This window comes from Hyperoodon ampullatus (genome assembly GCF_949752795.1).
Source record: "Hyperoodon ampullatus genome assembly, chromosome: 11".
Lineage (NCBI taxonomy): Eukaryota > Metazoa > Chordata > Mammalia > Artiodactyla > Ziphiidae > Hyperoodon > Hyperoodon ampullatus.
In genome coordinates this window covers 59,713,035-59,729,294 of record NC_136924.1, presented here as the reverse complement: position 1 = coordinate 59,729,294, position 16,260 = coordinate 59,713,035, and the positions used below count along the sequence as shown (strand labels likewise).

The window sequence follows — 16,260 nt, the reverse complement described above, 5'->3', positions numbered from 1 at the left end:
ACATTCTTTTTGAAATTCTATGTAACTGAAAGACCTGGGCATTATAACAACTTGCGGAAACACTGACTCAAAATAAAATGTAGGGGCTTCCCTGGTGGTGCAGTGGTTGAGAGTCCGCCTGCCGATGCAGGGGACACGGCTTCGTGCCCCAGTCCGGGAGGATCCCACATACTGCGGAGAGGCTGGGCCCGTGAGCCATGGCCGCTGAGCCAGCGCGTCCGGAGCTGTGCTCCGCAACGGGAGAGGCCACAACAGTGAGTTTATATGAATTCCATGAAATTACAGCCAAAGAATACATTTGGACTATATTTTGTCTGGCTGTTGATTTGGGAATGGAGTGACTTTCTCTGTACTTCATCTTCATTTTGGGTAAAGATAATGATTGCTATGTAATTTGCTTTTAGGAAAATATATTCCAACTTTGCTGCTGACTCTTTGAGGTTATTGGTTGGGATGTATTGTTTATCTTGGGTCAGTTACACGTGTTATGTGGATATGTAGATAATTGGTAGAGGTAACACAATGTGATATAATAAGCCAGACAGAACAAAATATCAGATTTCCTGAAGCCATCTTCCTGAAAGCTTAGTGAGAGAATCAGATACTCTGCAGTGCACAGAGTCTGAAGGGTGACATGTAAGTAACTCTTAATTGTCTGGAGGCTAAATGAGTGATACATTTATTTCATGGTTTCTCTGACTTGAATCATTATTCTTTCTCCCCCTCATTTGAATATCTACTAAACTGACAAAGTATTTTTGAAAATTCTCCCTTTTCTCATGAAAACTATAATAAAAAGAAACAAGAGTAAAGATAATTCATATTTTATTGTATATACGTTAGTGAGAATTCATTCATCAAATTAATATTTACTGAATTTTGATGTACTCTTTGCCCTATAAAAATTCCTAGGTAGAAATAATTTCTGTACTTGAGCTCACAATAATTGAGGGGAAAATAGCTGAATAGAGAGCTAGCATTCATATGGTAAACCCAGTGAATAAAGGCATGTATAGAAAATACAAAGAGAGTGCAGCTGCTAAAGATGACTGATCTAAATGATCAGGGTAAACTTTGTAAGTACATTTTAAAACATAAGTGGAATTGAGCAAGGTGAAATAGAAAAGTTTCTGTGCAAAGGAAATTAAATAACTACATGTTAAACTTCCTGAAGTTTAATACCTGATTTTTAATACACAAGAGAAGGAGTGAGAGATAAGGAAATTCATGGAAATCTTGCAGACCTATATAACAAGAAAAGGAAGATGTCCTTTATTGTGTTGGAAGTGGGGAACCACTGGGGATTTTTTTTCAAGGATATATTGTGTTCAAATTGGAATTTAATGAAAATCACATTGGTAATTTGTGGTAGGTAAATATTCATGGAAGAAGTAGATAATCATGGAAAGTGTGTGACTGTCCAAGTAAGAGGTTACAGTGGCTTTAATGATGGCAGTCTTACACGAGACAGTGAAGAGAGGGACTATCTTTAAACCTACAGGTAATCTAAGCTGAATATTGATTGATGGTTGATAAAATGAGAAATGGGTGGAAGTCAATGATGTTTGATGTTAGAACAATGATGTCCTAATGTTTGAGCATCTCTCATTGGGGAAATGCTGCCTCACAAAATGAGGAGGAAAATATGAAGAATAATAGTTAATCATTAAGAGTTAAGAAAATAAGCTCAAGATTCAGACTGAACTTTCAAATTCTGGTTTTGCCTATGTGCTCGACAGTCAACTGTCTTGACTTTGCAGTGACTCTGGTTTCTCAGTTTAATGTAAGATTACTAATGTCCAGTGGGCAAAGACCCTATACCTGGGATTTAGGTGAGCTGGAACTAAAAAGAATTACAAATCACTTTCATTGAAGGTTTGTTCCATTATAGGAGTGCTGCATGAAAGATTCTGTACTTTACACCCAAAGGAGTGCTAGTATAATATGCCTAAATAACTTAAAGACCACACTGGTCTATAATATTATTACTTCTTTAAACTCATCTTGTGACATGGCATTGCATTTATAATTATAGCTGATTGTAGTGTCATAACTAATAAGATTTTCTTAATTTAAATGATATTGTTCATGGTATTGAATCCTCACTCAGCTGCTGCTACACCAACAGCAATTATATTAAAAAGTTTTAGCCTACTTTTAACATTCAGATTTTTATATAAGAGATATCTATAGTAAATTAGTTAATTAATAATAACTATTATTTATGATTCTAAATAATAAATATGTATAATTATTATAAATAAGTAAATTGTAAATTTTCCATTTCCTGTGTAGCTTATCATTTTTTTGGTGAAAATTAAAGTTTCATTCAAAAAAAGATATTTCTGAATCATTGCTCTAAAATGCAAATCCTTGGATCTAAAAAAAGATCTGCTCATTATTTTTTCCAAAACACTTTATTGAGGAATAATTGGTGTGAAATAAACAGTATGCATTCAAAGTGCACAATTCTGTGAGTTTTGGCTTCAATGAAAACACCACCACATCAAGATACAGAACATTTCCTTCATTTCTCAAAGGTTTATTATGCCTCTTTCCAGTCCATGCTCACCTCCAAACCCATTTCCAGATAACCAATGATCTGAATGATATATATTGGAATCATACATTATGTGCTCTCTTCTCTCACTTTTTTCACTCTTCTTTCACTGAGTAAAATGATTCCGAGATTTATTTATTTTGTCACGTATAAGTAACTCATTCTTTTTATTGCTGAGTAATATTCCATTTTTCCATTGTAAACATATACCAAATTTTGTTTATGCACTCTTAAATAAATGGGCAATTGATGTGTGTTCAGTTTTTAGATATTGTAAATAAAGCTGGTATGAATGTTCATATGTATTTGCCTAGACTTGTTTTCCTTTATCTTTGGTAATGTTGAAGATTGAAATGCTTAGTTCTTATAATAAATATATGTTTGACTTTTGAAGAGACCACCAGGGAAACATCTGGAAATAAACGATAAACCAAGAAATATTAATGCAATAAAATTTACTAAATCTCAGGAAGAATAGCGAGAATCTATGATATTTGAGCCAGGACCCACTCCCTCCCTGCCCTCTCTCACCCCAGCATAGGACAAAGTGTACTCAGGCAAGTGCAGGCAAGAACATAGAGATCCCTCTGCCCCTAGATCCCAAACAAAGGCTACCATATCCCCTTGAGAGTGGCAGCTGCAAACATTTCTTATCCCCTCCAGCTCCATATTGAAGAAACTCTATTTAAGGCAAGAGTAACTAAAACGTCTGGTGATCTCTACCCAGCCCCCATTCATAGGGTAAAAGCTCTACCCTGGGCTTCCCTGGTGGCACAGTGGTTGAGAGTCCACCTGCCGATGCAGGGGACACGGGTTCGTGCCCCGGTCCGGGAGGATCCCACATGCCGCGGAGTGGCTGGGCCTGTGAGCCATCGCCGCTGAGCCTGCGCGTCCGGAGCCTGTGCTCCGCAACGGGAGAGGCCACAACAGTGAGAGGCCCGCGTACGGCAAAAAAAAAAAAGCTCTACCCTAAGCATGCCAGGCCAAGAATACTGGGCCCCAATTGCATCTGCTGCAGTTCCCTCAAAGGACAGAAGCTCTATGCTCAGAAGACCATAGGCTACTGACCTCACTCCGATACTGGCTTCTAAAGCAGGGGTGTCATTCTGAGTGAACTGGTCCACTGTTCCTGCTCCAGTTCCAGAACAAGTGAACACAGGTTTTACCTAGAATGAAAGGTGTACCATAGTAACAGAGGCCTCCACAGCTTTCTCCAAGTGAACTGACTTTATTTGGAAAAAATGTGTGGGAAATTTCAAACTTAAGTGAACTCTAAAACTTAATAAATACTCGGTGATAAACAATTAAGAGGAGGCTGGTGGCTCCATGAGAACAAAAAGCTAACTGCGGACCAACTAGAAGGTTATCAGAAGGAACCAAGGAAGGAGGCAGCTAAGAAAGACCCTGCTGGGGTTCAGACAAACCTCAAACACTCCTTTGCAGTCGTAGCCCTGCTACAGCCAGTTGGGCGAGCTTCCTGCTCCCCACTTACCCCTACACTGCAGTCAGGGCCCCATCACAGGTGGTTGTCCCACACAGTCCACGCAAGGGATGCCCCTTGGCTCTGGTGGCCTGGGGGGATGGCACTTCTAGACCCTGCACATCATCTCCTATGCAAGGCCACTCCTTCAAGACCGGGAGAGATAGCTGCTTCACCTGATACACAGAAAAAAACACAAAGAGTCAAGCAAAATGAGGAGATAGAGGAATATGTTCCAAATTAACAAGATAAAACCTCAGAAAAAAAAAAGAACTTAATGAACAGAGATAAGTAACCTACCTGATAAAGAGTTCAAAGTAATGGTCGTAAAGATACTGAGAGACCTCGGGAGAAGAAAGGATGAACACAGAACTTCAACAAAGAGACAAAAAATATAAGAAAGTACCAAACAGTGGTCACAGAACTGAAGAATACAATAGCTAAACTGAAAAACACTCTGGAGGGATTCAGAGGCACACTGGATGAGTAGCAACTAGGATCAGTGACCTGTGCCAATGAAAATTCAATTAACAATCAAATTATGAAGAAGAAAGGAGTATTTATTCAAGCCAAACTGAGAATTAAAATCTGGGAGACATCCTCTCAGAAAGCTCTGAGAACTGTTCCACCTGTTAGAAGTTAAAAGCACATCAAATGAAATATAGATATTTACATAAAGTTCACCAAAGATACATAGTCCAGGTAAGCACGTGCAAGGCAAACAGAAAGTCACTATGACCCCTACAGAGTTGGCAAAGAACTCTGTTCTTTTAAGAAGTTGCACTGCTAGCATCAGAAGAAAGGAAGAAGATGATCTATATGGTCAAGCAGGCATTCCCATTTTTAGGGGCTCTGGTTAATGTGTAATGCAGATGCACACTGCACATTAGGGAGAGAGGGAGGAGGCCAAATAGTTACAGAGAGAACATTTTATGTTTAATTTTTCTTGTCCTGCCTTTGAATATAAATTTTATTTCATCACCTGGAAGACAGGGCAGAAAAAAATCATCCAAAGAAGCAGCAAATACAAACAAACAAAAACCATAAAAAAGAATTTAAAAAAGTGAAGATAGCTTAAGGGACATATGGAACAACATCAAGCAGAATAGCATACACATTCTAGGGGTCCCAGAAGGAAAAGAAAGAGAGAAAGGGGAATAAAACTATTTGAAGAAATAATGGCTGAAAATTTCCCTAACCTGGAGAAAAAAAGACATCCAGGTGCAGGAAGTACAGAGTGCCAGGAAAGATAAATGCAAAGAGATCCACATCAAACACATTAAAATTAAAATGTCAAAAACTAAAGATAAAGAGAGAATCTTAAAAGTAGCAAGCAAAAAGCAACTTGTTACATACAAGGGTGCCCCCGTAAGATGATCAACTGATTTCTTCAGCAGAAACTTTTCAGGACCGAAGAGAATGGCATGACACACACAGAGGGCTGAGAGGAAAAAAATTCCAACCAAGAATAATCTACCTGGTAAGGTTATCATACAGAATTAAAGGAGGGATTAAGGGTTTTCCAGACCAGCAAAAGTTAAAGGAATTCATCACCACTAAACTGGACCTACAAGAAGTGTTAAAGTGACTCTTTTAGCTTAATTTCCAAAATATACACACAGCTCATACAACTCAACAACAACAACCACAAAAACCCAATCAAAGAATGGGCAGACAACGTAAACAGACATTTCTCCAAAGAAGACATACAGATGGCCAATAGACACATGAAAAGATGCTCATCACTGCTAATTATTAGAGAAATGCAAATCAAAACTACAATGAGGGCTTCCCTGGTGGCGCAGTGGTTGAGAGTCCGCCTGTCGATGCAGGGGACACGGGTTCGTGCCCTGGTCCAGGAAGATCCCACATGCTGCGGAGCGGCTGGGCCTGTGAGCCATGGCCGCTGGGCCTGTGTGTCCGGAGCCTGTGCTCTGCAACGTGAGAGGCCACAACAGTGAGAGGCCCGCGTACCATAATAAAAAAAAAAAAAAAATACAATGAGGCGCCACTTCACACCTGTCAGAATGGCCATCATTAAAATGTCTACAAATAACAAATGCTGGAAAGAGTATGGAAGAAAGAGAACCCTCCTACACTGTTGATGGGAATGTACATTGGTGCAGCCACTGTGGAAAACAGTATGGAGGTTCATCAAAAAACTAACACAGAGTTGCCATGTGATCCAGTAATCCCACTCCTGGGCATATATCCGGAGAAAACTCTAATTCAAAAAGATATATCCACCCCTATGCTCACTGCAGCACTATTTGCAATAGCCAAGACATGGAAACAACCTAAATGTCCATCGACAGACAAATGGAAAGAAGATGTGGTACATATATACAATGGAATATTACTCAGCATAAAAAAGAATGAAATGATGTCATTTGCAGCAACATGGATGGGTCTAGAGATTATTATACTAAGTGAAGCCAGAAAGAGACAGACAAATACCTTATGATCAAAGACAAATATCACTTACGTGTGGAATCTAAAATATGACTCGAATGAACTTATCTATGAAACAGAAACAGACTCACAGACTTAGAGGACAGACTTGTGGTTGCCAAGGCGGAGGGAGTGGGAAGGAGGCATGGATGGGGAGTTCGGGATTAGCAGATGCAAACTGTTATATATAGAATAGATAAACAACAAAGTCCTACTTTGAAACACAAGGATCTGGCCTTCCTTGGTGATGCAGTGGTTAAGAACCCGCCTGCCAGTTCAGGGGACACGGGTTTGATCCCTGGTCCAGGAAGATCCCACATGCCACGGAGCAACTAAGCCTATGTGCCACAACTACTGAGCCTGCACTCTAGAGCGTGCAAGCTACAACTACTGAGCCCATGTGCCACAACTACTGAAGCGCGTGCTCCTACAGCCCACGTTATGCAACATAGAGAAGCCACCACAATGAGAAGCCCGCACACCATAAGAAAGAGTAGCCCCCACTTGCCAGAACTAGAAAAAGCCTGCGTGCAGCAATGAAGACCCAACACAGCCAAAAATAAATAATAAATTAATTAATTTAAAAAAAAGAAGAAAAATGCAAGGATCTATACTTAATATTCTATAATATATCATAATGGAAAAGAAAATGAGAAAGAATAAAAAATAAATAAAGAGACTCCTTTAAACTGAAAAGAAAAAGTACTATTTAGTAAAAAGGAGACATTTGAAAGTAAAAATCTCACTGGTAAAGGCAAATATATAGTAAAAGTAGTGGTTTAACCACTTGTGAAGCTACTATGAAGATTAAAAGACATAGTAAAATGAACAATAACTACAATAATTAGTTGAGGTATACGCAAAATAAAAAGATGTAAAATACAACATCAAAAACAACACGTGAGGTAAATTAAAATTTATTTAGAATGCATTCAAGCTTAAGTTGCTATCAACTTAAAACAGCAACCTTTATTTGCTTTATATATATAATATATATATTATATTTTATATAATGCTTACTGAATAAGCTGTTAAATATTTTGATCATCACCCCTTTTGGTAACTACTAAAACAATTGAATCATAAGTCAACATTTTTTTCATTAAAAAAACACTTTGTCAGATGGCAATTCCTGTCAGTTCTTGCAAACCTTGAAAGAGGGAACGATTTCAATGTTATAAGATCTTTTTTACAGAATAAAAAAAGGAGAAAAAATTCCCTGTCTTTTAATGATGTTAAGACAAGCTTGAGTCCAAAATGTGCCATGATTAGTATGAGGAAACCAAATAATGCTTTGTCTTGATGATGAACATATACACAATAATTCTAAATAAAATTCAGTAAAACCGGGCTTCCCTGGTGGTGCAGTGGTTGGGAGTCCGCCTGTTGATGCGGGGGATGCGGGTTCATGCCCCAGTCCGGGAGGATGCCACGTGCCGCGGAGCGGCTGGGCCCGTGAGCCATGGCCGCTGGGCCTGCGCGTCCAGAGCCTGTGCTCCGCGGCGGGAGAGGCCACAGCAGTGAGAGGCCCACATACTGCCAAAAAAAAAAAAAAAAAAAAAAAAATCAGTAAAACCCTTTGAAAATGTATCTCAGGACAAATTCAGATATAATATAATTGGCAAATATTTTCTGTTTTCTTTTCCTTACATGTTTACATTTTCAACGACTAAAAATTTTTTTCAATATAAGAGGTAAACATCCTTACTACAGATCATTTGGATAATGTATACAAACATAGATAAACTGAAAAGAGGAAAACCTTATACCTAGTCCTACCACCCAGAAATAACTGTTTAGTTTCTATTTTGATATATTTCATTTGTCTTTTTGTGTGATGCCCAGATATTTATAGATTTTTTTTCACACACACACACAGTATTTTATTTTTACAAGAGATAAACTGACACCAAGCATTGTAAATGGATGACCACAGCAAAAGCAACAATGACTGCAATTACCAAACACGAAACACACTCATACTATGTCATAATATTGACATTCAGTCCAGTAATCCTCCACTGTAACAGCTCCTTTACTTTGCAGTGAAAATTGATTTGTGTGTTTTTTGCCTCTGAGTCCTTGTGAGATTTTTTTTTATGCAAACAGAAAGTCACAAAAATTATAATCATCCTCATCAGTTCACTCAGTCCCATGTAATTAATTTTTTTTCATCTTGATCTTCTGTTAGTTTTATGAATTCATCAGTTTTCCATTAGAGTTCTGAAAATGCTTATTCATTCAGTTCAGCAGCATAGTCAGTTACCAGAAACCTGTACTTGTCAGAGTCTTTTCCATGAATTCCTTGAAGATGAAACCCTTTTATAGGAACATTTTTGCAAAAGCATCAGAGTACACCCAGAACTGTCTGTAAACGACAAAAGACTTAAAAATAACCACGCTTAAAGGTTTAATGAAAATTCATAATAATGCAATTGACAAGGAAATTTAGTTATTTCTGAGATATACATTCTGTTCATCCCTTTTTTGAAACAGGGATGAGATCTTACAGGACTCATTTTGGTGAGGGCAAGAACTGAAGGAGGGGAGGAAAAACAGGACTGACAATGCCAGAGACAACTTTATCTCGGGAGACAAGGAGGTGTTGGGGGCTTCGCACATTGCTAGTTATTTCCAGCCAACCTCCCCCCCTCAGGACTATATGATGGGGATGGAAACCAAGTAACTAGGAAATAACTGGAATTCTTAACCGTTCTGGAAGTTCCATTCTATCACAGTACCTAGAATCTTTGCCTTAGATTTAGTCAGAGTTGACAGTAGCCACCAGATGGTGGCAAACTGCAGCTGCATGAAATGTTTGCTTCTGTAGCAAGAACCCTCCAGGAATCCTGAGCGGCTTTGCACATCCTTGCCTGGGTCGTATCATTGACTTCACAATAATTAGGTACTTACTTTTAGGGAAAAAAATATTTTGGAACTCCTTCTATCATATTAAAGTAGAATTTAAAGCATTAGGAAATTGATTCAGTAGTATATAAAGAGCATAAAATATTATGATGAAGTTGATTATATCCCAGGAATGCAAAGTCGGTTTCATATTAGAAAATCAACTAATGTAGTTCACCACACTCATAGAAAACAGGGGGAAAATCATTGTATCAACTCAAAAAAGGCATAAAACATACTTGATAATGTAGAGGAGGCAAAATTTTACCTCTGTCTTCTAGGGTTTTGCCTGTGCCTGATAATTAAATTGACATGAGACAGATTAATAGGAGAAAAGCATACAAATTTATTTAATGTGTCTAACATGACACAGGAGCACTTATAAAGGCATGAAGACGCAAAGAAGTGGCAAATCCTAAACGCTTTATACTAAGTTGAACAAATAGAGTCAATTGTGGAAAAGTAACGAAACTAAGTGGGGAGGCTAAAACAAGTTAAGAATTATTTTAAGAAGGTCTGTGTTGGGCTTCCCTGGTGGCGCAGTGGTTGAGAATCTGCCTGCCGATGCAGAGGGCACGGGTTCGTGCCCCGGTTTGGGAGGATCCCATATGCCCTAGGGCGGCTGGGCCCGTGAGCCATGGCCTGTGAGCATGCGCGTCTGGAGCTTGTGCTCTGCAACGGGAGAAAAGTCATATCAGAGTCTATAAGATATAGCTTTCTTATAGCAATCCTACACCCTATAAAAGCTGCATTTTTAATACGAGATAAAGTATTTCACAAAAGTGCAAGGTTTTCATGCTTGCTGGCATAGCTACTGCAACAACTTCACAAATTTCTTTTTCTTTTTTTATAATAGTCCTCACACTGGATTCATTCATCTTAAAATGGCAGGCAGTCATAGCTACAGACCTCAATCTTCAGTACATACCAAGCAATTCAACTTTTTCTTGTAACGTCATGACTATTCTCTGCTTCTTAGGAGCACTTCTGGCATCACTAGTGGCATTTCGTAGGGGTGCCATGGTATTATTTAAGTTATTCAAGGTATTGCACTAAACATGATGAAAAATACATAAGAACTGGGAAAGATCACTTTTTATTGTGGTACCCAGTTTACTGGAGAGATTAACTGCTCACACGGAGATGATTAGTGTCACATGGTATTTTTAAGTGGATACTCACAGCATGTGAGCTCAACACAACAGCAACAGGAGGTGGTTACAAAATTATTACAGTAGTACAGTATGTACTACAATCAATTTCCTGTAGTTATGATTTAATACTGCATCTTTATGTTTTTTATATTTCTCTCAACTGAGAATGGTGCCAAGTATGGTCTGTAAGTGTGTGCATCAGTTTTGATAAATTTTAACTTTTTATAATAGATTTGTGTATATTTTATGGTAGTAAATGATAAAATAGAGTAGTATCTACGTACATTTTATGTATTCATGACATACCTAACTTTTTCTTAATTATTTCAATATTTCTAGGCTACATAGTTCATCTGCAAGTTTTTTGTCTCAAATATCAAACAAATTTCTAATACATTTATTGAACAAAAAAATTCATGTATAAGTGGACCTGGACAGTTTAAACCCGTGTTGTTCAAGGTTCAACTCCATAGTCATATACTACAGTACTGGGGTTAGGGCTTCAAAATATGAGTTTTGAAAAACATAATTCAGCCCATAACACTTTCCTTTTCTTGTCTATAGCATTAGCTAAGACTTACAGCTGGATGTTGAAAAGGTTTTGTAGTGGGGACTTCCTTGCCTTGTTCCTAATCTTAGCAAGAAAGCTTCTGGTTTCTCACAGTTAAATATGATCTTAGCTCTAGGTTTTTGGTAGATGTTACTTTTCAAGTTAAGGAAATTCCCTTCTATTTGTAGTTTGCTAAGAGCTCCTTTACTTTTTATGTGTTTGTACCTCACCACACACATCATTCAAGTTAAAAAAGATGAGACACACCTCCTTTGGTACATTCCCCTCATTCTAATCAGTTATTATGTTCTGTGTATTTCACCTGTCATTTTGAAATAAGCCTTTTAAAATTTACATTGACATACTTCAAGCCCCATCAATAACGTAAAGTGATACAGCAGTTTCCCTGACTCCAATCTTATGTCCTTTAAATATATTTTCCATATAACCCTAAGAAGACTTTCCCTGGTCACCAACACCCACTCTCAGGCACCCCACCTTGCAATCTCTTTGTTTATTGTTCGCATACAATAAACAATAAAATAAAATATCTGGATTTTAATTGTCTGTCCAAGGATCTGATTCCCACATTAAATTGTAAATTCCCTAAAGAATAAGGTTATTTATACCTGAGCCTACCACAAGATCAGAACATATTACACAGAGAGTAAATAAAATTAATCGAATAAATGAAGATACAGAGACATAGTAAATTTTGGGTCACAGTCTATTTTGATGAATGCCTGACTTCTATATTTTTATTAAATATTCCTTAAATAATTAATGTAGGAAAAAATTATGAAGATCCATTTGAGGGAATGATTGCTCAAAAATGTTTGTATATCTCTATCTGCCACTTTGGTTCTTTATATTAGGATCCAGCAACAAGCAGGGCCTCAGACACACTCAATATACAATTTCCCAGTTAATGCCTATAATGAAGATTATTTATTGTTTGTTTCTTCTTATTACTTCTTCTTGATAGAACATGTATAAAATAGTGAAAATTCAACAATGATTGTAAAAAACTGAGTCAACAGAAACCTCAGTTAAATAGAGTTGGAAGCTCAGAGAGAGGGGACCTCTCACGCCCAACAGCAAAAACAGAGCCCAGCAGGAAGGACAGAGACTCCGCTTCATTCCTGTCAAGGACACAGCCAATGAAAAGCCAGGGACTCTTTGTTCACTATAGCACCTAATCTTTCTTTTTCTTTCTTTAAAAGAGTTCTCTTTCCCTTGTCATTCAGGGACTTACATGTGTCTTGCCATGTTTGCAGACCCTGAATTGCGGTTCTCTGCTGTTCCCCAGTAAACCCATGTTTGCTGGAGAAATACCTGGCAGTCTATTTGTTTCAGGGGAACATTTCGGTGGCCCATACAGGGACCAGAGAAGACTCCTGACAGTTCTGGGACTGGTGAGCAAACAGGTGCAGTACCCTCATTTGAGCCCATTGTTGTTTACTGTTTTTCTCACCTACCCTGGAGTTTGAAGGTGTGGCTTTCTCCTGGATCTGAGCTTGCACCCTCTTTGCATTTGAAGATCTCCAGGCTTTATTTGGGATCTATTTAAAGGTTTTGTCTTTCTGGTTCAGGTGTTGTTCTTTAGGTTAGTACTCGTTTGGCACTTTGGTAAGATTTGAGATCAGACTGTTGCACTGAAACTGACTCGCCTTCAGCCTATTCCCTGCAGAATGGGGGCTGCTTCTCCTAAGGTGGCTAATCTTCAACCCATTCTTTCAGGAACAGGGCTTTTTCCCTCTAAAACAGTGCTGCGTTTTTCATCCTTTGATCTATTCCTTTGGAAGGGCTACACAAGAAGAAGATTCCTCTTCTTCCCTGGCAAAAACTCAGCCAATGAAAAGCCAGGGATTCTGTTCTCTATAGCCCTCCCAACTTCCTCTTCCCTCTATAAAACTGTTTTCCTTCCCTTGACGTGCAGGGACTTGTGTGTGGCTCACCATGATTACAGACCACAAATTGCAATTCTCTGCTGATCCCAAATAAACCCACCTTTGCTAGAGAAATATTTGGCAGCCTTTTTTTTTTTTTTTTTTTTTTTTGCAGTACGCGGGCCTCTCACTGTTGTGGCCTCTCCTGTTGTGGAGCACAGGCTCCAGACGCGCAGGCTCAGCGGCCATGGCCCACAGGCCCAGCCGCTCCGCGGCACGCAGGATCCTCCCGGACCGGGGCACGAACCCGCGTCCCCTGCATCGGCAGGCGGACTCTCAACCACTGTGCCACCAGGGAAGCCCTTGGCAGTCTTTTTGTTTCAGGTCAACACCATTTAATATGCTACAGAAACTAGTAATAAAATTGATAAATATTTTACTTTAAGAAATAAGTTGAACACTTTTGTCAATGACCAAAATGTGCAGGCAAAGGAGCAATTCCAGAGACTAACATCAGACAAAATAATTGCTTAAACACTATAATAATATATAAAAATAGTGTTCAACAGTATGCCATAAAAATAAATAGAAATCAATTCCATGAAATAAAATGTTATTTGAGATCAGTGTGAAGATTCACCTTGAAAAATGCTTCTCTAATGTCCAGAACATCTCCAATATCCAGGACATTTAGGATTGACAATGTCTCAGATGGAAAAAAAAAGTAATATATGGGAAGGATACATTACCTTAAAAAGCTTTCAATAATATTTTTATGATACTCGAGAGAATAAATTTCACTGATGGCCAGGAGTACAAAATAAACAGCCACAACATCATTAGTGGAAGAGAAAGAATAATCACAGAATAGTACTTTTCTTCTCCAAAAGTTTGTTTAGAGCCTCTTTGACATCTTTGTTTCTCAAAGAGTAAATCAAAGGATTCAACATGGGAGTGACTAGGGTGTAACATAATGAGGCCACTTTACTCAGCTCAGGATATCTGTCAGGAGTGAGATACATAAAAAATGCAGCACCATACAGTACACTCACGACTCCCAGGTGAGAGCTGCAGGTGGAGAAGGCTTTCTTACGTCCCTCAGTGGAGGGTATCTTTAGAACTGTGGACACAATATACAAATAAGAAACAATAATAACTATGATGGTAGGCAAGATAATGATGCCAGATAAGGAGAAAGAAACCATTTTATGGATGAAGATGGTCAGAACAAGATAGTCTCTCAAGTGGGCGAGTATCACAGTAAAAGTGGTCAATGGCCCGAGAAGCACAAAAGGATAAAGTAAATGTCATGCAGGTCTGAAGAATTGAGCTGATGCAGCCACAGAACTAGGAACCAGCCACCAACTGAGCACAGAGACGTGTTGACATCTGGACAGAGTAGAGGAGTGGGCTGCAGATGGCAATGAAGCGGTCATAAGCCATGGCTGCCAGAAGAAATCCCTCAGTCACAATGAAGAGGGCAAAGAGAAAGAGCTGGGTCACACAGCCTGCAAAGGAGATGGACTTGCTTTCAGACCAGAAGTTGATCATCGCCTTGGGTACAATAACAGATGAACAGAAGAGATCAATGAAGGAGAGGTTGCCCAGGAAGAAATACATTGGTGTGTTCAGCCGGGGATCGGTCATAATGATGACCATCATGCCAGCATTCCCTAGAAGGATCGTGGCATAGACAAGCAGAAATAGCAGGAAGAGGAGAATGTGGAGCTCTGGGCGGACCCTGAAGCCTACAAGAATGAAATCAGTCACTTCTGAGCGATTGCTTGTTCCCCTGTCAGCCATGCCAGAAACCTGCTGAGAGGCAAAAGGCAAAATAAACCAATGAACTCTTGGCTTTCATCCTAGCTACAAATAATCTCTTACAGTATTAGTATTCACAAAGCTATTCTAAAATCATTATTTATTTTAACCTTAAAAATTGCAGTGACTTAAATTTAAGCCAACTGCAACGGATGAGGAACCAAAAGGTTAGTTTTATGTCCTAATTCATACAAGTGGTGGAACTAGAGCTTTTTCCTCTGAGTCTAATGCCATGCGTTTTCATCCAAATACCCTTCACATTTGCAAGTGTCACTTCTGTATATATTTCCAATTCGTGATTTATGCAATAAATTTAATGTCATGAAACAGTGATTGGGAGAGAGCACAAATATTTCAATAAATGACATTTTAAAGAAATTTTGGTGTCTGGGTTTAGAGATATTAGGGGCTTCAGTAGTCTAGTTTAGGAGAACTTAGCTTGGAGGGCTTAAGTACCAGCAGATACAAAGAAAGTGACTGAATTTTAAGACTACTTAAAAGGTGCAATTACTTTTTGTGGGTAATGGAAACTTTCGATTCCGATGTAAGTTATATACTTACAAAGAAAAAGTTGTGCACAACCAAGCACAAAAATTATTAGCACTTGCATGCTATTTCTCCATATGAGCCTCAAAACCCCTTTCATAAATACAATTTCCCTGCATTTCCTCAACTGACAGCTCATGGTTTTTAAAGAAAAAGCCTTACACTTACTAGACAGAAGAATTTCTTTAGAAATGGATGCTAAACAAAAGATACATATGAAGGAATTGTTGATTGAATTCTTATTCACCCTGGATATAACCTTCACAGCCATCATTAGTTCATTTACTAGACAGCTCAAGCAAGATTTTGAACTCCTGGTTCCTCTTTCTCTCCCCTCAGGGCTTTATATGCATGACTCTGCTTAGACAACAATAATAATAGCAAACATTATGTGGCACCTTTTAGAGGCTACTTTTCTAAATGCTTTCATAGTAGCTCATTTAATACACACAACAATAATATGAGCTGAGTACTATTATAGTCTCCAGTTTACAGTAAGGAAAATGAGGTACCAAGAAATAATATATGTTGAAAGCCACATACTAGGGTCAGAATTGGAATTTGAAGCCAAGAAACCTGGCTCCAGAATCCATGCTCTTAATCACTGTGTGATATCTATCACCTTTGATAAAGAAATCTGAGAGAAGTGTAATATTTTGCCTAAAAAAAAATGACTTCCAGGAAAATGGCATGATGTCTTCTTGATACATTTTTGTTATGCACCAACTCCATCAAAAATTAAATATTCAAATAATTATAAAGGAGCAAGATTTTAAAAAGATCATACTTAGGGTCTGAGGAAGTATAAGCTATTTAGGCAGTGAAAAGAAACTAAGGTAGTTGTGAAATCTTTTTTGAAAAATCATATATTTTATTTATATTTCTTTAATCTTGCCTAGGGG

General features: G+C 38.4%; 1 protein-coding gene across 1 annotated transcript; it reads right to left on the bottom strand.

Annotated features, from left to right (window-relative positions):
• Window positions 1-13,851: 13,851 nt before the first annotated feature.
• Window positions 13,852-14,842, bottom strand: LOC307059992 (olfactory receptor 9K2-like; the record flags this gene model as incomplete). Its single annotated transcript, XM_079714302.1, is given in 3 exon segments — window positions 13,852-14,211; window positions 14,213-14,338; window positions 14,342-14,842. Coding segments are annotated over 3 exon segments (939 nt in total). The 5' UTR covers window positions 14,795-14,842.
• Window positions 14,843-16,260: the final 1,418 nt, after the last annotated feature.